The 23,737-nt window shown below is 42.0% G+C and overlaps 1 protein-coding gene across 3 annotated transcripts in view; it reads right to left on the bottom strand.

The window, feature by feature from the left end:
- Positions 1-541: 541 nt before the first annotated feature.
- The window catches only part of NMS (neuromedin S), a 32,833-nt gene continuing 9,637 nt past the window's right edge, over positions 542-23,737 (bottom strand). Inside the window, exons 4-10 of one of the 3 annotated variants that reach the window (XM_075850341.1) lie at positions 18,569-18,628; positions 13,573-13,599; positions 13,455-13,502; positions 10,028-10,063; positions 7,467-7,508; positions 2,231-2,282; positions 542-1,581 (exon numbers count right to left, since the gene is read on the bottom strand). In XM_075850341.1, the coding sequence (XP_075706456.1) occupies positions 2,244-2,282; positions 7,467-7,508; positions 10,028-10,063; positions 13,455-13,502; positions 13,573-13,599; positions 18,569-18,628 (252 nt within the window). In that variant the 3' untranslated portion in view covers positions 542-1,581; positions 2,231-2,243. The remainder of the gene's footprint in view (positions 1,582-2,230; positions 2,283-7,466; positions 7,509-10,027; positions 10,064-13,454; positions 13,503-13,572; positions 13,600-18,568; positions 18,629-23,737) is intronic. The other 2 variants (XM_075850343.1, XM_075850342.1) reach the window with 2 other exon arrangements.

Raw genomic sequence — 23,737 nt, 5'->3', positions numbered from 1 at the left:
AGTATGATATACAGTACCTTTAGATACATTTTCCAATAAATGTAGTAAAATATAGGACAGATGATTTATAAAAGTATAATTTTAGATTTTGGTATGATTATTATTTTTAAATAAAACAGACATTGCAGCCAGGGACGTAACTAGGAAATACTGGGTCCCATAGAAAACTTTTGACTGGGGCCCCCTTCTCCCCTGGGTATCACACATCCGCCCCTTGTAGATAGTGCCTCCCTGTAGATTCCGCCACACAGCGCCCCCCTATAGATAGCGCCATACAGCCCCCTGTAGATAACGCCTTACAGCCCCCCTGTAGATAATGCCATACAGCCCCCCTGTAGATAACCCCATACAGCTCCCCTCTAGATAATGGCATACAGCCCCCCTGTAGATAACGCCATACAGCCCTCCCTGTAGATAATGCCATTGAGCCCCCCTGTAGATAACGCCATACAGCCCCCCCGCCATACAGAGCCCACTTTAGACATCGTCATACATCCCCCCCTGTGGATAACGCCAAACATCCCCCAACCCCCCCCCCAAAAAAAGAAATGGCCTATAGTTTGTCCTACAAAAGAGATGTATGCCCTATCCACCGGATAGGGGATACATGTGTGATCGCTGGCAGCGATAATGAGAACAGGGGACCGAAAGTCCCCCGAAGTTCTCTATAACAAACCTCGGACAACCGGGGTCTGCGCAGTTCAATAAAAGTGCAACCGTTGCACAATTCATTTCTATGGAGCTGCCGACAGACCCCGGAAGTCCGAGGTTTGTCATGGAGAACTTTGGGGGACTTTCGGTCCCCCGTTCTCCTTATCGCTGGGCGTCCCAGCGATCACACATGTATCCCCTATCCTGTGGATAGGGGATGCATGTCTTTTGTAGGAACAACCCCTTCAGTGGCGTCGCACTGTAGCAGTTATAGCGGCTGCTAGCGGAGCCTCCGGTCATGTGGGCCCCGTAGCAGCCACTATGGCTTCTACAGCAGTAGTTACGCCACTGATTGCAGCAGTGCCATTATATCAAAACCAATCTCCATTTTGGAACTACATTTCCTAATTTAATGTTAATGAAATTGATTTATTTTACAAGATAGTTTATAGTAGCTATTCAGTAAGGAATTCACTTTCCCTGCCCAATATCCACTTCTCTACCCTGAGCCTCTATAAGGTCTCCATTCACAGGATATTGGCTGCCTTAAAGGGTGCTGTTGTTTGGTAATGGTACCTATAGGACTGAGGGATGCTTGAAATGTTGGCGCAGAGTTGTCCCTGCCTATAAATGAAGCAATTCAAGTTATAACATTACATGAGAGAATTGTTGATTTCCAATTACCTTTACAATGGAGCTACAATTGCAAATGTTAGCGGAAATGTTAAATTATACAAAATGTAATTTTTTTTAAAATAATTCACAATTGCAAATGTATTATGACATGTTAAAATAAACAGAATGAAAATAAATTACTATATACTCTTACATTTTGGTTAGCTGCTAAAAAGAATGTTCCCTTAGAGTTAAGAAAATCTTGAAGAAAAATAAAATGTTCACTTAATCCATGCAGGACATCCTCAGTGAATCCTGGAAAAGAAATGTTTGACAAATTTAAATTGATAAGAAGGTATTTAATCTACATTTCTCTTGAAACTCATGTGCAATAATGCCTTTTGTATAAGTTTGTGACCACTTGATTTGACAGGCGACGGCAACATACCATTGGAAGTAACACAACTATAATGGAACTGCTGTGGCTCATGAAACACCCGCCACCCACATTTTCCTGGACAGCCAATACTCATTCTTGAGTTCCAAATAAAGGAGTTCTTAAAAGTCCTCACAATGCTCCTCTCAAATGGACAGATTGTCTCACATTAACCACACATACACTGTCACCATAAAGTGGGAAGCACAACATGCCATTGTATGTTGTAATACTAAGAGACCCAATCCAAACTATGGTAAAACTAAGAAACCCAATCCAAACTATGGTAAACAGATCTAGACCATTATTCCTCCTCCACCAATCCTTACAGATGGCGCTATGCACTTGTGCAAGAAGAGTTCTCCTCACTTCTGACAAGTCTACCAATGATGAAGTGTTTTTCATCACTAGTACTCCATAGCTTTTGGCATACAGGGAGCAGAGGGATGTGTATCAGACTACACATAGGTTTGTATGCAATCTGGAACCATGCTAGTGAATGCTCTGAAGCAAAAATTAGTGACATACCTTTCAGGAAATATTACTGTTCTTCTATGGAAACTTTTCTTCCATTTCTAGGCTGTTGCAATATAAAAAAATGTTGGCAATTTATTATGAAGTAGAAAATAGAAAAAAGGAGCAAACCTCCAGCTCACCAATACTGCGTCTCGAGCCAGCACTTCGCTCGGATCCCCGCGACAGCCCACGGTAGGTAATGTAGGAAAAAAGGAAGAAATTATCCAGCGCTGTGTCAGGGTAAAAGGGATACTCCGTTCCCACTTTGATTAGTAGAAAAATGATTAAAAATAGAACAGAGACAAAGTCTCAAGGTGGTTAATGATGCGGGCAGATGCCCGAGCCTACGCATTTCGAACACCGGCCATTTCTGCCATGAACAAGAACACTGCCGGTGTTCGAAATGCGTAGGCTCGGGTATCTGCCCGCATCATTAACCACCTTGAGACTGCGTCTCTGTTCTATTTTGAATCATTTTTCTACCAATCAAAGTGGGAACGGAGTATCCCTTTTACCCTGACACAGCGCTGGATCATTTCTTCCTTTTTTCCTACAAGTAGAAAATAATATGTCTCGAATAGTAGAATGTAGATTTTCCAAAATTGCTAAATAAAATAAAAAAACACTAAAACCAAATTTTACATTATGTATTTTACATTATGCATACAATTTTGTATGTTTGTTGACAATAATTGAAGTGGGAACAGAAATCCCTAACGTTAGTGAAAATTGTAGCTATATAGAAAGAGAAAAAATACACAAAGCGCACATAGTGCTTCAACCAATATAAGGTGAAACAACAATTACCATAAGTGATCAGTTTCTCTGATCGGGTAGTGTTGTGCTGGTAGCACAACATCGATAAAAGTGTTAGTCTAAAGGTGCTGCAGCCTGGGTTCCGATCTGGGAAGTGTCCAGATGATTTGTAATAAAAAGGTATCGAGAAAAAAATTCGGATTGCTCCCCTGGTGATGCTGGTGTTTAAATTTGCTTTTAAGAATAAGCTACTTTTTCAATATTTTGATAAAATTTATAGTGCAAGTAAGCGACGCGTTTCAAAGCCGGACCGGCCCCTTCATCAGGCAAAACACAATTGGTGCATAGTCCCCTTGCAAGGGACAATATACAGAAAAAAAACAGTCAAAGTGATGCATCGTCAGACAGGGTGTTATAGGGTTAAAGGTTGCATAAATCGCTGAGATCGTGAAATCCAATTTTATAACAGTTTGTATTGTGATGTGTCAGGAAGTTTTATATTAATCATAAAAACTTCTTTGTGTGAATAAAAGTACATGATAAAAGTACATAATAAAGTAAAATAAATGTAAAAAAATATGTTAATATGATTGGAAAGTGTACAGTGTTTAAAAAAATGTTGCGTTCGCTGTTTTTATTTTTATAGAACGGTTCATCATCCTGAAATACTACAGAAGTGGTTGGTGCCCTGACCGTGTTGTTGGATTGATATGTCGAATATGCTTACCGGATGATAACCTGGATAACCACAGAGCACTTGTGTGGAGGGTCCGGGATCCCCTCAGTGACCAGAAGCGAGAATTGGTAACCATGTTCAACATAGGACGCTAAATGTTGAGTTACGGAAGCCTAAAAGGGTCAAAAAGTGGAGGCAGTAGCAGGCAATTCATCTATGGAAGCCTGTAAAATGCTGTCTAACGCCAATGCATGGGTTACCATACGTTTTGAAGTGGTGTGTCTACATAAATCTGAGGTAAGTTACCTAATGTGCTGATGTCGCTTGACATTAGGTGCCGGGACCATACTGTCAGTCTGCTTGGATGCTATAGTTCTTATAGGTCAGAAATATTTTGTTCTTTAGTAAACCTCGTCTTAATGGGGTAGGGACATGTTTTTTATTATTATTGACAGGGAAACAATTGGCAGTATTTTAGAATGACGACCCGTTCTATAGAAATAAAAACAGCGAACGCTGTTTCAAACGTTGTACAGTTTCTCAAACATATTATCATATTTTTATTTAGTTTACTTTATTATGTACTTTTATCATGTACTTTTAGTCACACAAAGAAGTTTTTATGATTTATATAAAACTGACAATTTTATGACAGTTTGTGTTGTGATGTGTCAGGATTTCATGATCTCAGCAATATTAACCTTTAACCATATGACACCCTGTATGACGATGCGTCAGTTTAGGGCATGGCCAGACGTGACAGAATTTCTCTGGAATTCCGCTGCGGACAAACCCCGCAGCGGAAATCCGCAGCGGACCCGTTTCTCCTTTATCTTCCACAGCTTTTTAGTAGGGTTCGTTTGCACGTTGCGGACAATTCCCCTGCGGAGTATAGGCTGCGGTGCGGAATTTGGTGTCCGCAGCATACAATGGTTGTTGCGGACGTGTGGCGGACTGGTTGCGGACTCATTGCGGAATTTCTCCATTGACTTCAATGGAGATTCAAAATTCTGCAATGAAGTCCGCAGATGTTATGTAGATGTTATGTGTGCTGCGGAGCGTATTGGTTTTACTACCATGACATTTCTTCATTCTGGCTGGACCTATGTATTTCTAGGTCTACAGCCAGACTGAGGAAGTCAATGGGGCTCCCGTAATTACGGGTGACTACGTGTGTGCACCCATAATTACGGGAGCGTTGCTAGGTGACGTCAGTAAATAGTCACTGTCCAGGGTACTGAAAGAGTTAAGCGATCGGCAGTAACTGTTTCTGCACCCTGGACAGTGACTACCGATCACAATATACAGCAACCTGTAAAAAAAATAGAAGTTCATACTTACTGAGAACTTCCTGCTTCTTCCTCCAGTCCGGCTTCCCAGGGTGACGTTTCAGTCTAAGTGACGGCTGCAGCCAATCACAGGCTGCAGCGGTCACATGGACTGCCGCGTCATCCAGGGAGGTTGGGCTGGATGCCCAAAGAGGGACGCGTCACCAAGACAACGGCCGGTAAGTATGAAATTATTTTACTTTCACTAGGGAAAGTGCTGCCCCTTCTCCCTATCCTGCACTGATAGATAGAAGGGAAGTACTTTCACCTCAATACTCAACGGCCAGTCCGCATCAATTTACTGCACATTTTGGGCAGATCCGCCACAGAATCTGCAACGCAGATTCTGCACAGCATTGATGTGGACAGTTGCGGAAGAAAACCGCTACGTGGGGCCATGCCCTTAGTGTGCTGGCTTCAGTTATTAGCGGTTGTCCTATAATTAAAAATGACATCTCTCTGTTACATCAGGGAAAAACATAACATTTTTTAATTGGAATAATTTTTTAACAAATGCTCCTGTGTCTAGATACTGCAGTGACATATTTGTTATGGCGCCCCTAGAGGTCTTTTGATTCCTTCTCAGAAAGTTCATCCAGTGGACACATGTTCCCAGTTGCTCAGTCTCACTGCTCAAATCCTCTTGTACATGGGCAGTGGAGTGAATCCTTCTATTGTACAGGCCAGCCAATATGAATCTGCGCACTAGAAGCGGCTTTTCACCAGCATTGGACACATTTTTTTTATTATTCCATTTACAAAATTGTTTTGTGTGATCTATTTTTTGTGGGACAACCCCTATAAGGGCTTGTTGGGAGCTCAGCTTTCACTAGCAAGAAGGTATCAAGAAAGAAATTCGGATTGTCCCCCTGGCGCTGCTGGTGTTTCAATTTTCTTTTAAGAAAAATCTACTTTTTCGATAATATATTTTGATAAGATTTATTGTGCATGTAAGCGAAGCGTTTCAAAGCCGGACCGTTTTTAATTATAGGACAACCCCTAATAACTGAAGCCAGCACACTAAGGGCATGGCCCCACGTAGCGGTTTTCTTCCGCAACTGTCCGCATCAATGCTGTACAGAATCTGCGTTGCAGATTCTGTGGCGGATCTGCCCAAAATGTGCAGTAAATTGATGCGGACTGGCCGTTGAGTATTGAGGTGAAAGTACTTCCCTTCTATCTATCAGTGCAGGATAGGGAGAAGGGACAGCACTTTCCCTAGTGAAAGTAAAATAATTTCATACTTACCGGCCGTTGTCTTGGTGACGCGTCCCTCTTTCGGCATCCAGCCCGACCTCCCTGGATGACGCGGCAGTCCATGTGACCGCTGCAGCCTGTGATTGGCTGCAGCCGTCACTTAGACTGAAACGTCATCCTGGGAAGCCGGACTGGAGAAAGAAGCAGGGAGTTCTCGGTAAGTATGAACTTTTTTTTTTACAGGTTGATGTATATTGTGATCGATAGTCACTGTCCAGGGTGCAGAAACAGTTACTGCCGATCGCTTAAGGGTATGTGCACACACACTAATTACGTCCGTAATTGACGGACGTATTTCGGCCGCAAGTCGCGGACCAAACACAGTGCAGGGAGCCGGGCTCCTAGCATCATACTTATGTACGATGCTAGGAGTCCCTGCCTCGCTGCAGGACAACTGTCCCGTACTGTAATCATGTTTTCAGTACGGGACCGTAGTTCCACGGAGAGGCAGGGACTCCTAGCATCGTACATAAGTATGATGCTAGGAGCCCGGCTCCCTGCACTGTGTTCGGTCCACTACTTGCGGCCGAAATACGTCCGTCAATTACGGACGTAATTAGTGTGTGTGCACATACCCTAACTCTTTCAGCACCCTGGACGGTGACTATTTACTGACGTCGCCTAGCAACGCTCCCGTAATTACGGGTGCACACACGTAGTCACCCGTAATTATGGGTGCACACACGTAGTCACCCGTAATTATGGGTGCACACACGTAGTCCCCGTAATTATGGGTGCACACACGTAGTCACCCATAATTACGGGAGCCCCATTGACTTCCTCAGTCTGGCTGTAGACCTAGAAATACATAGGTCCAGCCAGAATGAAGAAATGTCATGTTAAAAAAGCAATACGCATCCGCAGCACACATAACATGTGCATGACAGCTGCGGACTTCATTGCGGAATTTTGAATCTCCATTGAAGTCAATGGAGAACTTCCGCAATGAGTCCGCAACCAGTCTGCCACACGTCCGCAACATCCATTGTATGCTGCGGACACCAAATTCCGCACCGCAGCCTATGCTCCGCAGCGGAATTTTCCGCCTCGTCTAAACGAAGCCTACTAAAAAGAAGTGGAAGGCAATGGAGAAACGGGTCCGCAGCGGATTAACGCTGTGGAGTGTCCGCAGCGGAATTCCAGAGCAATTCCGCCACTTGGGGCCTTGCCCTAATAACCATCACAGGCAAATATTTGTCATAAATATACCGAACAAATAACAATGACATACCCTAAAAAGGAAAAAGGGTCTTCCCATGGAACCGGAGCTATCCTGTAAAATAGAATACATATTCCTCAGAATTTTATGCTTCACAATGACTCTAGATGCCCTTTGCTATTTTTTATTATTTAATTTAAGTACAGAAAATAAATAATACCTAACGCAATGTTAATAATAATAATATTGACTAAAGGTGACCATATACATTAAATAATTGTTAGTCGACAGTCAATTCCCCCGACTCCGTAAACATGCAGGCTAATCTATTTCAATTGGTAAAAGAGAATAAGCCGATGCCAAACATCTCTAGCAATGATTTATCTCCTGTGGGAACAAAGCATCGGGTATGTTAAAATCCAACATGCCTGATCCTTCTTTCCCCCCACAGGGTGGAAGTCGGATGGCCCCCATTCACATTAGATGATCATACTAGAGTGATTAGCTTGTATGATGATCCACTGGATCCTGGTTAGTGGTTCAGTCTGGAACCAGGATCCAGTGGATATCATTGTCATCATGCAAGCTAAAAACTCTCGTTCATATATCAAGACTTTATAACACAGTCAGACATGATATATTTATATACGAATAATGGCTTATTTTTTATTCAATACATATATTATTGTACTTATTTTCATTTTTTGTTGCACTTTTACAGTTTATTTGTGCACCAAATGTTTTTTTTATTAGGTTATTGGATTTATTGCTGTGTTTTATATTAATTCAATGTCTATTATGACTTTATATTAAGTGGGGTATTCCCAACTCACACATTTATGGCTTATCCACAAGATGTGTAATAGATGCGGGCCCTATCTTTATGTGGAGAGCGGGGGTCACCTGACCCCCAGTCCATTTGATGAGGTGGACGATGGCCACTGCATCCAAATGGTGATTGACTGGTTAGGTGGCTGGGTGGTTGTGTGCGGCTCTCTCCATTCAGTTCTATGGGAGTTATGGAAATGGTGTATAGTATATGGCAAACATGCACTGTGACCGCAGTGTAAACAGACAGACAGGTAAGAATTATCTTCCATTATGCTGCCTACAAAACCAACTTAGTGAGTAGGTGGCATCTGGTTTATTAGGTTTTGCGATGTGATAAAGCCTCTATTTCTATTCTAGCATCAAATCAGCATCACCATGAGCATTTACAACATTGCGGATTTACTAAGAGCCTTGAGACAACAGGAATGCTCTCTCACTGGGGTGCCTACTTGACCCCTTCAGCTTGTAGAACGCTGCTGTATGCAGTTTCCCCTGTATTCACTAGTCTAACACTTTATGGAAATCTTTTTGCTGTCCACTTTAAAAACCTGCAGTATAGACACCAAAAGAGCCACCCCCGGGCTCAATGGTGCCCTGGTGTGGTGTGTTGTATTAGCATTATCTTCACAAATTTAGTAAGCTAAATAGGTATAGCTTGTATACTAGTAATGTGTTATGTTACCCTTTTAAGAAGTATTACTCCATTGTCGCAAATACTACTTTGTTAAAATGTGGTCATTTTTTATAAAATGTTTGTTTTGAGTTTTTATTATACAATGATTAACCCCTTAATGACTGGGCCTGAAAAGGCCTTAATGACCAGCTACATTTTTCAGTTTTTACCTCTGCCTTTCAGCAACTATAACTTTTTATGTTTTCATTGAGGTGGCCGTATGAGGCCTTGTTTTATGTGGTAGAAATTGTACTATTTTTTTCTATCCCCAAACTGAGTGAATATAGGAAAAAGCGATTCTCTGCATCGTTTTTCATGTTTATTTTATATCCCGTTCACGTTTCGTGCTAAATAACCTGTTAGATTAATTTTTCCCGTTATTACGGTCGTTTAAATACCCAATACGTGTAGGTTTTTTGTTTTTATTTAATGTAGGGGCAATAAAAAATATTTTATGCAAAATAAATATCTTTTTTTTGGGCCATTTTTTTAAATTTATTTCTTTTTTTTTGTTACTTTTTTTTTAACCCCATTAAGGGATAACGTTATTTACAACTCTATTTTTTTTTTTACTTATGATGTATTAGCATACTTTTGTATGCTAATACATTATACTGTGTCACTTTGACACAGGCTGCTGTTAGGGCAGCACATAGTGTGCCCTAATAGCAGGCTTACTGAACAGACGGATTCCCTGCTCTTTGATAACGTCACTTTGATCAAAGGGTTAAACAGCTGGGGTGCGAATGTTTTCCGACCCCAGCTGTATTTAGCAAGCTGCTCTAAGATCAGGAGCTGTTAGTTACAGCTCCTGCTTAGAGGATGAGCGCTCACAGGAGCACTCATCAGCCTGATCTACAGCGACGCCAAAAGACATCGCTGTAGACGAAGAAAGACGGTGGGCGGTCGTTAAGGGGTTAAACATTATTTACCTAAAATTGGAAAACTCCTTTAAGGGTATGTTTACATGTAGCAGATTTGCTGCTTACATTTTTGCAACATAAAATCTGTTCCATACGTGTGAATTAGGTTGTTTCGGCAGCATGTGCATGGATTTCTGCAAGCCCCAATTCAGATACATGAAAGTCAAATTTGGTCAACATGTAACCCTTAGATATATAAAGCTTACCTTTTTTGTAAACTCTTCTGTGGTTATTTGAGATTCCTGCAAAAGGGACCATATATAATGTGACATTTACTGATATTCAAAGGGGTTATCTGGGAGTTTTTAAACATTTTTCTAGTGCATGTTATGGTAGAAAATAATAAACCATCCAATAATCACCCCTGAAATGTCCCCCAGCTATAGTCCCCATTGCTTTTGTCTTAGAAGCTCCTGCAGCAGTTACAGCTTTATACTGGCCACACGAGACCACTGCAGGACCTTCCAGAACCTGAGGAACGAGGACCAGAGCCACTTCACAAGAGCGGGGATGCATTTATGGGGTGAGTATCGGGTTCAATTATTATTTTATACAATTGCTGCCCTAGGAGGAATTACAAAACTCCCTTTAATATTTTTCTTAATAACAGTGCTCATTTCCTGCTTTTGGGTATGTTCATACACGGCAACATTTTTGACAAAATCATAACATGGACTTTGTATTGCAAAGTGTCAAGTCTACAGCAAATCCATGGCAAATTTTTCCGCTGCGCGGAAATGGGTTTCTTTAAAAATCCATTCACTTGCATTGTACTGTTATTTTTGGGGGGGATTTTCAAACCAAAAATCTGTTGTAATAGCTGTGCAATATCAACAACAAACAATGTCAAGTAGAGATACAGATAGATTTTCCTTCAGGGTATTATAACACAGGTATCATCCAGTTATTTCATGTGGTATTAGCTTTTTATTCATCTTTGTCATTTGTCAATGATGCCTCTTCCCTCTATTGTATACTATTATTACTCATATTTTTTCATAATGTCAGCAAATAGGCCATGTTCAGACGTGGCAGAGTTTTTCCGATGAAAATGTTGCTGCAGATTCGTTGTGAATTTGCAGCAACATTTTCATATTTGACAGGTAATTCTGACATTGCAGATATCACAGCAGACTTGCTGCAGATTTCAGCCTTTGCAATGCAAAAGCTGAAATCTGCAGTGAAATTCCGCTGCTTCTCCGCAATATAATGTGCATGCTGCGTAATTCTGCACCACAGCCTAAATCCCGCCCAGTTATTTTCCGCAATGTCTGAACTAAGTTTCGTAAGATGTATCGAAGCAAATGTAAAAAACGGCTTCAGCAGAATTCCACTGCGTACTGTCCGCAGTGGAATTCAACAGCAATTCCACCACGTCTGCATGTGTTTTTATGTCTGTGTCTCTTTCTTTGATAGTCCAGTTCACATGCATTAGGATATTAACTGGTTCCCGACCACTGGCTGTGTTTTTACGGCCAGCTGTCAGGGTCCTTAAAACCCACGCCATAGACTATTTACGGTGCGGGTTTTAACTTGCTGCCCGAGCGATCAGTGACTGCCGGGGACACTGAGGAGAGGATAGAAGCAGCTTTCGTTGCTTCTGTCTTCTCCGATCTCTTTTACACAGAGCTCAATGAACGCTGTGTATAAAAATAGATGCAGCGGCCGTGCCGCTGTCTCTATTGGTCCTGGTGTTAATGTGACTGGTCACATGATCGCCATGATGCCGTTAATGGCAGACTGCTGCTGGATCTTACTAGACCCAGCACAGCCCTATTAGTGACAATCGTCACTATGAGAGGGCTGATTCCCCCTGTAACTGGGGCTGCTGTGCAGTTCCAGTTACAGCGGAAAAGCATGGTGTACAAGAAAGAAAAAAAAATTATATAAAGTTCCCCAAAGGTCTTTTTTGACCTCTGAGGGAAAGACCATAGTAATAAAAAAATAAAGGAAAAGTGCAAAAAAATGAATAATACACATTTAAAGGCCACCCCAAAACAAACGTTCCCCCTGCCAATCATTGTCGTAACGCTCACCCTGACCCAATTACCCTAATATAGACATGTAATATATTAAAATTTATGGTAGACAATGACGATCACAAATAAAAGGTCTATTTTAGGGTAAAACTATGTTATTACAAAAAAAAATTGCTGAAAAGTAAATAAGCTTATTTTTTTACTATTGTTTTCAAACTTTAAGCCTAAAAATTCTAAAATAGCAAGAAGGATGTGTATAAAAAAAAAAAAGAAACCTGCATAGTCTACGGAAAAAACATCGCAAAAATCATGTCACTAGCCCAACAAATAAAAAAGTTATAGCCATTTAACTAACGCGTGATAAAAACAGCTAAACGGTGTCTGGTCCTGAAGGCTCAAAATAGCCCGGTACTGAACTGGTTAAAATCTCAGACTTTATAGTAACATAGCAAACTCTCTGCGAACAAGTTTTACCCAGACGTGTTCATTCTAAAAGTAAGTAAATATAGAAGTGGGTTCAATAGAAAATTTTAAATCCTCATTAAAGTGGTTGTGCTTACTGCCCTAATAAAGTACATGGTCAAGGGCTGCCCAGATGGGATAATATAAAGGAAAGTCCCGTGTGACCCTGTATGGTACCCCTCAGTGGCGTAACTACCGCCATAGCAGCCGTAGCGACTGCTACGGGGCCAGCGGCATGAGGGGGCCCGTGTCGCCCGCCGGCAGCCCCCCTGTAGAGAACGCCATACAGCCCCCCTGTAGAGAACGCCATACAGCCCCCCTGTAGAGAACGCCATACAGCCCCCCCTGTAGAGAATGCCATACAGCCCCGCCCTGTAGGGAACGCCATACAGCCCCCCCTGTAGGGAATGCCATACGCCTCCCCCTGTAGGGAACGCCATACAGCCTCCCCCTGTAGATAACGCCATACAGCCCCCTTTGTAGATATCTACAGGGGGGGCTGTAAAAAAGGCACTATCTACAAGGGGGGGGGGTTGTGTGACACCCAGGGGAGGGGGGGCCCAGTCAAAAGTTTGCAATGGGGCCCAGTCTTTCCTAGTTACGCCCCTGCTACCCCTGTACTGCCCTGTATTATGGTGATATTCTCCCTTGAGAAATGCTTTTAGGAAATAATTTTTCTGTAAAATGGCAACCAATGAGGCATGCACAATTATTTTTTCTTAGATTTATAAAGAATCCGACAGATTGAGTCCCATACACCACTGTGCCTTGTGCTCATGCACATGACCATATTATGGCAAAGGTTGTGCAGAGCCATAATGTGGTCATGTGCATGAGCACAAGGTGAGATTTTTTTTCCACTGTATTAAGGTCATGGGCTAATGATCGGACAAACGGAAACGATCAGCCAATGAATGAGCAAACGCTTGTTCATCAGCTTATTTGCTCAATTATCCGGCCAATAAAATGGTCGCTGGTTGGCAGCACATCTCCCTTTGTAAACGGCGAGATATGCTGCCGACATGATAGTAACGATTGCTCGTCCCCATATATAACCGATCATTGCTTCTTGTGAAAGCAGAGAGCTGTCTCGTCAATCAGTGCTCATTTTACCAGCCAAAATTGCGCCGTGTAAAAGGACCCTTGTTGACATTGTTGTGCATTTTACATGGATTAAATTGTATGTACCTACCCCAGTTTTCAGGGCAGGATCTTGTGCCCTGGAGTAGTGAAACAGAAACTATAAAAAAGGAACATTGTGAGAGAGAGCATAGTAAATATTGTAAGGAATGTGTCATTTGAATACTTACTCTTTTGTATATTTCTTGGTTATTCTCCTAAAAAAATAAGTATTTTCAAAAATATAAATACATAAAAAAAAGGATTATATTCCATTTACAAAAATGTAAGTTACATACATACATAACATGCTGATTATGTTGAATATTGACTTTCAGCTTATGATTATATTGAGACTTCATACATTTAGTTTAGTGAAACCCACAATTTTGTTTATTTGTACTCTCAAGACGTCACTGATTTAGTCATGCATAGAATGTGTAAAAATTAGGCCGGGCTCACACGTAACATAAATACTGCGGATTTGCTGCAACGGATTTAGAAAATCTGCAGCATAATACAGAGTGGATGAGATTGGAACATACGCTGCATGAATGATAAGCTAAAAAACGCAAGAAAGTTGACCTGCGGTGCGTTTTTTTAATCAGCAGTATGTCAATTGTGTCTGTGTAATCCCTGCTTTTTTGTTGTGTGTTTTCCCCATTGAATTCAATGGGGTGGTAAAACCTGCAACAATCAGCAGATGTTGCAATTTTTCAGGGTCAGGACAAGGTCTGTTGGTGCCCAAGGTAGTGGTTTCAGAATACACCCCCACCTCCACCCTTGGTCCCTTAAGCAGTGGTGTAACTATAGGGGTCGCAGTGGTCGCAATTGCGACCGGGCCCCGAAGCCAGAGGGGTCCGCGGCCCCCCGAACCACATCAATGAAAAGTTACTATAGTAACAGGGCCTATGTAATAAACTACACGGGCCCCCGTTACTGTAGTAAGTGACAGTACTTACCTTCCTTGATCCGGAGCGCAGCGAAGGTCCTGACGTCACAGCACTGTGCGCATTGCATGACGTCACAACGCTATGCGCTGCGCACAACATCCTGAACCTGGACAGCTTCAAGACCTCCGCTGCATCCGTACAGGAGGGTAAGTTTAATACCACTTTCTGCTGGAGCTGATATGTCGGGATCCGACTCCCGGGACCCCCCGCCAATCAGCTGTTTTGAAGGGGGTGCAGCCGCTCGTACGAGTGCTACTTCCCGTTCATTCTGGTCACTTTCTCATGCTGTGAATCGCCGACACGGACGTGTCAGCGGTTCACAGTGTGAGAAAGTAAGGGAAATAAAGGGATCTCAATGGTGACGGAAATGTTGATAAAGGTTTCCCTTTGTCACCGTTGTGAAAGGGTTCCGTTGTTCTTGACGCAACCAATAGCGCAGTCGAATGCGCTATGGATTCCGTCAAAACAACGGAACCCTGTCACAACGATGACAAACGGAAACCTTTAGCAACATTTCCGTCACCATTGGGATCAATGGTGAGAGAAACGGAAGCTGAGGTTTCAGTTTGCCTACCCGTTGAGGGGTTACCCAACGGAAACCTCAGACGGAACCCCTCAACGGAAGGACAGCGGTGATGTGAACAGACCCTTACTAATGTTTATTGTTTGTGTTTTTTTACAGGTTTGGTCATTGACTATGCCTGATTCAAGGACTACTTCGATGACGGCTTTTTTATTATCAATAAAATGGTTAATGAGGGTTTTGTGTTTTTTCTCAATAAACCTATTTTTTCTATGTCTTTGTATTTTTTACAAATTTTTATTACTACCACCTTAGTAATGGCCGGTGGCTGATTGACAACGTCCATTGCTAAGGTGGGGCTTAATATTAGACATGAAGAGGCTAACACTAACCCCCATTAATTCCCCCGGGAACCAACCGCCTCCAGGGGTACCGGGAAGAGTTGGGTACGATTCAGTACCCGACCATCTGTAGTGATAGTTGAGCCCCCGGGGCGGCCGCAGGCTGTTGTTAATAGGCTGGAAAGGGCCAAACATAGTGGCCCTTCCCACCCTGGTAATGCTAGCCTGCTGCTATGTTGTATCTGGCTGGTTACGAAAAATGGGGGGGACCGTTTGTCTCCGTTGTACAAGGGTTCCGTCGTTTTGACGGAATCAATAGCATAGTCAAAACGCTGGAACCCTTGCACAACGGAGACAAACGGAAACCATTTACACCGGATCCATCACCATTGAAACCTCTGGTTTCCGTTTGTGTCGGTCAAGGCTCCGTTCCGACAGAAAGCTCAGACGGAACGTCGGAACAAAGCCTAACCAGTTTCTATTTGATGACAATCAATGTTTACATCCCTTGCTTCTGGTCCTGGCTGTTTCCTGTCTTGTAACCCACCATACCCATGATCACTTGCTGCATTTGAGGAGACAGCTTACAGCCCCCATTCCGCCACAGCAACTTAGCATACTGCCACGCCCCTCTATGTTTACAGGGTCATTTCCTGCTTTAATTAGTCACCCAGCTCCCTCCCTGTACACTGTCACCAAACACCCACTAATAATCACACAGGGATGATGGGAGTCATATACAGGGATGATGGGAGTCATATACAGGGATGATTGGGGTTATATACAGGGGTGATGGGGTAATACAGAAGGATGATGGGGGTTATATACAGGGATGATGGGGGTTATATACAGGGATGATGGGGGTTATATACAGGGATGATGGCGGTTATATACAGGGATGATGGCGGTTATATACAGGGATGTTTAGGGTAATACACGGGATGTTGGGGGTAATACACAGGGATGATGGGTTATAAACAGGGATGATGATGTACTACACAGGGATGATAGGGGTTTTATACAGGGGAGATGGCGTAATACATAGGCTTGATATAGCTCCATGATCCCTGTATACAACCTGTATATAACCCCCACTATCCCTGTGTATTACCTCATCATCCCTGTATATAACCCCCAAAATCCCTGTGTATTACCTCATCATCCATGTAAGATGGGGTTATATAGAGGGAAGATGGGGTTATGCACAGGGATGGTGGGGGTTATATACAGGGATGATGGGAGTTATATACGGGGATAATGACCCCATCATTCCTGTATATAACCCCATCATCCCCATATATAACCCCCATCATCCATGTATTTATATAAACCCCATCATCCATGTATTTATATAAACCCCATCATTCATGTATTTATATAACCCCCATCATCCATGTATTTATGTAACCCCTGTATATACCATCGGGGCGGTCAACGCACGGGGACACGGGCATTACATGAAGTGAATGAGACGGATATCAGAAACTGAATCTGAAAGGAGGAGGTGGCGTAGGCGATGAGAGAGAAGACGGGCAGGCAGTGTGGGAACGCCGAGAGAGAAGAAGGAGGAGGGGGAACGTACTAGCAGAGACGACGTTCCCTATCTTTGCTCAGCCAGCACTTCGGGCTGAGCAGAGACACGGCGCATCATCAACTACATTTACAGCCAGGCGGATGTTTCATGAGCTTTTCAGAGCTCCACCTCTGGTCCTGCTGCCTGTAAACGTAGTTGATGACGCGCCGTGCCTCTGCTCAACCCGAAGTGCTGGCTGAGCAAAATCACCGAACATTGTCTCTGCTAGTACACGCCCCCTCCCCCTCTCTCGTCGCTACGCCCTCTCCTTCTCCTCTCTCGGAGTGGGATTAGAGTCAGAGCTCATCAAACATCTGCCCGGCCCACTGCATGTAAACGTAGTTGATGACGTACCGTGCCTCAGCTCTGCTGGAAGTGCTGGCTTAGCAAAGACACGGAACGTCAGAGGAAGTGAAAAATTTACTCTGGGTGCGGCACATTAGAAATAAGTAACGGTACAAGATATAAAAATACATTATATTAGAGAATTAAGTATACATGTCATATTAAGTTAAAATAGAAATACAATTTATTCATGGCAGCCCTTTTAAAGATGTTGTCTGAGATTTAATGACTTTGTGTTAATGCTTGCAATTTATAAATGTAAATACATTTGTAATATACTTACGTTTTCCAAAGTGGTCCCGTTTCCAGATCGGGTACTTCACGGGTGACGTCACTCTCTGCACTGGCTCTGGCCGCTTTGTTGATCTTGAATTTCTTGCTGGGTATACGACACGTCACTTGTGACGTGGTTTATATCAGCTTGTTCTGCTTCACAGCCCGTAACGCGCAGATAACAGCAGGGGCCGCGCATGCGCATTACAACAGAACAAGCCGATATACACTATGTCACAAGTGACGTGTCGTATACCCGAAAAATAATTCAAGATCAACAAAGCGGCCAGAGCAGAGAGTGACGTCACCCGTTAAGTTCCCCACGGCAGGATCTGGAAACGGGGCCACTTTGGAAAACGTAATTATATTACAAATGTATTTACATTTATAAATTGCAAGCATTAACACAAAGTCATTAAATCTCGGACAACCACATTAAGTTCAGCATGATAGCTGTCATATGGAAATTAATTCATTTAAAGGGGTTGCACAGGATTAGAAAAACATGGCTGCTTTCTAAAAACAGTGCCACGTCTGTCCATGTGTTGTAACTAGTATTGCAGCTCAGCTCGAATGAAGTAAATGGTGCTGAGCTGCAATACCACACACAACCCATGGACAGGTCTGGTGATGTTTTGGAAGAAAGCAGCCATGTTTTCTAATCCTGGACACTCTATTTAATTGTCCCCTTTTGCACCTTTCCCCACTAATCCCGAGTGTTCTTATTGAGAAAAACACTAATTTTTAAAGAATGTAAAGGCAGAACATTGCATCTTTTTTTTTGTCGTCCCCCCCCCCTTAATGACACCCTAAGCAACGGCTTACTCCGCCGACCTCTCATCACGCCCCTGAGTGCCTCATGTTCTCATTTGAATCAGATTCTTTCCCTTTCTATTACAATTCAAGCACACATTAAGCTTCGTTGGAAAACAATACATTTAACTAATTTTCAGGAATTCTCACTAGAAAGGTAACTAGAACCTCCTGGGCCCCAATGCAAAACCTTTTATAGGGCCCTCGCTTATCTCACCTGATGTATAGTGCTGGTTTCCTCATACAGGACAGAGGGATCTTTTGGGTCCCCTCAGGTTCCAGGGGCTTAGTGCAATCAACCTCTGTACCCCCATTAGTTATGCCCGTGATACTCACCACTCACAAAATAGAACACATTGTCCTTACCTCATTAACTTTCATTCTGTTGTAGATAGAGCTACAAAGGTCCATGACAAAACTCGAGATCTGAAAAATTTATTATATTGTTAACATAGATGCTGAATTTAAGTGTAGTTTTCTCTTTAACAAAGACAGCTAATCTGGAACAAGACATTTCTGAAAGATACCATGTTCTGAAGATGGAAGTGGTGGTACACACAACGCAGCCTAACTGTTAAGGCCAGAATCACGCACACAGTTTTGATGCCGTTTTTGGTGCAGTCGAAACCGTGTCCAAAAAACGGAGCTAAAAACTGCATCAAAACTGTGTGTGTGATCTTGTTCAAAAGGGGTGTGTGGCACTATCCACTATCTACAGCGAGTTTGTGGCACTATCTACAGGGGACACCGTGGCACTATCTATGGGGTGTGAGGCACTATCTACAGGGGTCAGTGTCTAGCACTATCTACAGGGGCACTGTGGCACTATATAAAAGGGGCATTGTGTGGCATTGCCTACAGGGGCACTGCATGACAACTATCTACAAAAGGCACTTTGTGTGCCACTATCTACTGGGAAAACTGTGTGGCATTCTCTATTGTGGCACTATCTACAGGAGACAGATAAGCCTTGAATTTTTGCCACAGATCTACGGGTGGGAATGGGTCTAAAAAAACCTAATAAAGCACATCTCTGGCTGCCCGTGCACCAGAAAATAAAATCTATGGCAGTTATGAGCTGGCGTAAATAATGTTAAACGCGTCAGGCTGCAGATTGCACCGCTAACTTCTACAACGCTCCACCCACTTTTCTATAAACGTGGTGCGCGGAGCAAAAATGGCACAAAGTTGCAATTTTTGAGACTTTTCTGCCGTTTGTGACTTTTTATTGCATAGAAGAGTTGATAAATTATTTACAAAGTATATTAGAAAGTTGTAGAACTTTTCATTTATTTAGTGATTACGTTTAATAACCTGAAACCTGAAGAACGCTTTAAACCATTAAGTACCCATGCCATAATAGCACGGCACAGGCAGAAATCCTCACAGGAACTGTGCTATACTATTACTGCGCTCTGACCATGCGGCACTGGCACTGTGCCTGTTTGATCAGGTGCAGGACAGTAGTTACAAAACAATACTCCGACGTCTGCAACTGTATGCCATATAGTTGCATACATTGCCTATAGAGCACCATTGTTAAAAAATGTAAACTGTGCAGTATATGTTTTTTGCGATGCTCGGCTGCACAGGAAAGCGCAGCAGGCACAAAGTATTCCATGCGCCCTCTTTTGGCATCCGTTGAGCCCATAGGGATCTATGGACATGTTTAGCGTATGTGCCAGGACCATGTTTGAATAGTAATAGTAACTGTAATTAAAAATAATTAAATAAATGAAAGGATATATTTACATTTAATACATTTTATTACAAAGTGGTTACAAAACACCAAATAACATACAATTTTTTTATATCACCATAACCAAAATAACATGTACTCTAAAGTTATAACTTTATTTAAAGTTAATAGTGTAAAAAATAAATAAATTACTTTTGGCCTGTCTTTATGGGGTTAAACAACTCAATAATTACACATTGACATTACTATACGGTACATATGTTTGTTTATACTCAGTTTTTATTAAATATATCATTACTAATCTGTAAAACCACTAAGTATTTCCCTTCGCCAGTAATGTAGATTGTATTGATTCAATTTGTGACACAATTTTTGACTCATGTGTAACCAACTTTAAGTACTAAATACATGTAATAAATCACAGATAATGGTTTATTTGAATGTCAGGCTTAAAAATAGCATGTCTTACAGTATAATGCTGTGTTCTAAGAGTGGTCATAAATAATATGTGTACATTCCAACACAGTAGATCAAAGCAATATAGTATTTGTTTGTTTGATCTCAATTTTACTGTTTGTAGGTTGTCTGCGGCAAAAAAAATTATGTTTCAAAACAACAATACAATGAATTTATTTACAGCTTCTTTCATATGTATATTTTTGTTTACTATTTACAGCATCAAGTTTGTATAGTGTTTGTACAGCTTACACTGTTTATATTCTATATGTAAGGCTTCGTTCACATGGGCGTCAGGGCTCCATTCATGGGTTCCATCTGAGATTTCCGTCAGGGGAACCCTGACTGAAACAAACGGAAACCTTAGGCTTACGTTTGCATCATCATTGATTTCAATGGTGACTGATCCGGTGCAAATGGTTTCCGTTTGTCACCCTTGTGTAAGGGTTCCATCGTTTTGACTAAATGAATAGCGTAGTCAACTACGGTATTGCTTCCATCAAATCTATGGAACCCTTGCACAATGGTGAAAAACGGAAACCATTTGTACCGTATCCGTCACCATCGAAATCAATGGTGATGCAAACAGAAACCTATGGTTTCCATTTGTTTTAGTTTGGATTCCGTTCATGGGGTTCCTTGGCAGAAAGCTCAGATGGAATCCATGAAAGGAGCCCTGACGCACATGTGATCAAAGCCTAAAGCTAGTTTCATATTGCATCCACCGATTTTGTTTAGCAGGACCTTTTTATTGAACCAGCTTAATTGAGAAGCATAGTTGACCTCAATTTCAATACTATTGAGGCATAGTTGCTCTAATGTATCGGCAAAACGTATACCAAAGGGACACTCTATTGGCTTACATCTGGGTAATGTAAGCCTATGGACACATTATATATTTCGGGACAATTAAATGGCGTATATGCCAAACATTTACCCCAAATATAGTGCAAACCTAGTCTAAGCTACACAGTAGATTATTTCTCTGGTTCTCGCTTCTCTTTATGTACTTTCAGTACAACTCACTACAGTTAAATAGATAGGATACCGTAAAGTGGTTGTCTCATATTAGCACAAAGGTCAGCTATAAAAAAAAAAGAAAGCCGGACTATTTTCTAATCTTAGACAACCTGTTTATATTTATATATCATCAAATAATGACAAGTTATTTAAAACAGATTTTTATTATAAACATTTTTTTTTTTACAATTCTTGGTTGTTGTTTTTTTTTTATGTGACTATCCACATAAAAAATACTGAAACATTCCAGTTTTTACACTAGAGCAGTCACAGTAAACTGATATTTCCTAGTTTCTGGAACTCACTTGTCAGCTTTGCTGTATAGACTGGTGTAGAATAAGCCGAATAAACCTATCATTAGTGGGTGGGTAAGTTAAGGCTGGATAGTAACACTAAACACACAGATAAAGCTCTGTGTGCGGTCCCCCTGTAACTCTGGTCTCTGGGGGGGTGCCATATTCCCCTTCTAGGAGACTGTCTAAACATTAACTGCTATAAATTGCAGCTCCATAAAGCGCACACACCCTGCTGCACTGTCTATACAGAAAATATGGAAATAAAGTGTGTTCAATATGGCAACCCGCTGGAAAGTTTTTGAAAATAAATAGCAAAAACATTTGATCCCTTCCCTACATACGCCGTAAATATACAACGGAAGTTGGGGGGAAGTATGGAGCGGGCTCAAGGGCTGAGCCCTCTCCATTAGACGAGTGTGTTGGCTGTTTGTTATAGCCAACACTTCAGTACAACGAGCAGTATCCCGTTCAGGCGGGAACCTGCTCGTTTAACCGCTTAGATGCCGTGGACCATAGTGACCACAACATCTTAGCCGTTACAAAGAGGGGGTTGGGCCCTCTGATGTTCGATCAATTCCCCTGCGACTAAGTCGTGGGGTTCCCATGGTTGTCATGGCAGCCAGGGAGCATAGTGAAGGCCCCCGGGGCTGCCATCTTTGGAGCCTGTCAAAATCACCATGTAGTGCAATACACTGCAATATAGGGGGCCTAATAAAAAGTTAAATCAAGTTTTTTAAATAGATAACAAAAAATATTAAAAGTTAAAAAAAGTTTTCCCTCTTTTTTTTCCAAAAGCAATGTAAAAAAAATAATTTATCATAAATGATATTACCGCGTCCGTAAAAGTACGAACTATTACAACATAACATTATTTAACCCGCGCGGTGAATGATGTAAAAAAAAAAAAAAAAGACAAAATTGCTGTTTTTTACAATAGTAACTACAGCTTGCCCGCAAAAAATAAGCCCTGCTGCCGTTTAATCGAAAGGAAAAAAAAGTTATGGCAATACAAAAAAAGATGGGACGCTGAGAACTTATATTTGCAGTGTATTTGCACAGAAGGACTGCTTTAGCTCTCCCTGTACCTTTCTGTTTCATGGAGGACTAAAAGTGGTCACCAGTGAACAGTGCCAGATTTGGGGATCTTGGGCCCACCTTGCAGCAGTCCAGTGATTTTATCAATAAGGAATAATAGGTATTTTGTGAATTAACGTAATAAAATGATATTAGTTCCTAGTGACAACGTTTCCGTCATGTCCCTTATTATCCATTCTCAGCAGTACATTGTGTATGACAAGTCATTAAATTCACCTGTAATTCCATTCTCTCGGCATGGAGAAACGCAGAGAACATGCTGGGCGATACAGTTGCTGAGGCAACCGTACTGCGCCAGAAGAGATTTGTGTATGAGTTCTATTAATCGGAACAGGAGTATAGGTACAATCCAACCCTTCTACTGCTAAAGTATCTCTTGTTTAGGCACAGCTCACACTTGGCATTTTGATACAGTTTTTTGTTTTTGTAGTCAAAACTAGGAATGGATCTAATAGCACAGAAAAAAAACCTATAAAATTCAGGGCTGCTTTGACCATAGGGCAAGCGGTGTATCTGCATTCGGCTTCCTGGTGGTGGCATCATTTTTAAATGTATCTGCATCCTCAGGATGTGGATACAGTTGAAAATTATAGTACCATTCTGCACCAGGCCGCTGAGAGCACAGGACGTCAACATCCCAGCGAATCCGGCATAATGCAGTAACCTCACGTCGCCTGCGGCAGCCTGCTTATGGCACGGGCTGGAAGAGCTTCAGCTGCTCAACTTGTCATGAGAACACGGTTAGTGAGGTATCCGTTTTATTATTTTCAAGGCCACTGTTACCAATTAGTGGGGCACAAAAGTGATCATTATTGCTGAGTGTGGGGTAAAAAGTTAACTAATAACACTGTGTGAGTCATAGAAAGAGGAACAAAGGGGGGCACCATAACCGTCTGGGGCAATATTACTGCCTGTGTCACCATAATACCCCTGAAAACTTTTGTTTTCAGGGGCATTATGTGTCTGGCA

This window comes from Rhinoderma darwinii, chromosome 2, assembly GCF_050947455.1.
Source record: "Rhinoderma darwinii isolate aRhiDar2 chromosome 2, aRhiDar2.hap1, whole genome shotgun sequence".
Classification (NCBI taxonomy): domain Eukaryota; kingdom Metazoa; phylum Chordata; class Amphibia; order Anura; family Rhinodermatidae; genus Rhinoderma; species Rhinoderma darwinii.
This window is presented reverse-complemented; position numbering and strand designations above follow the sequence as displayed.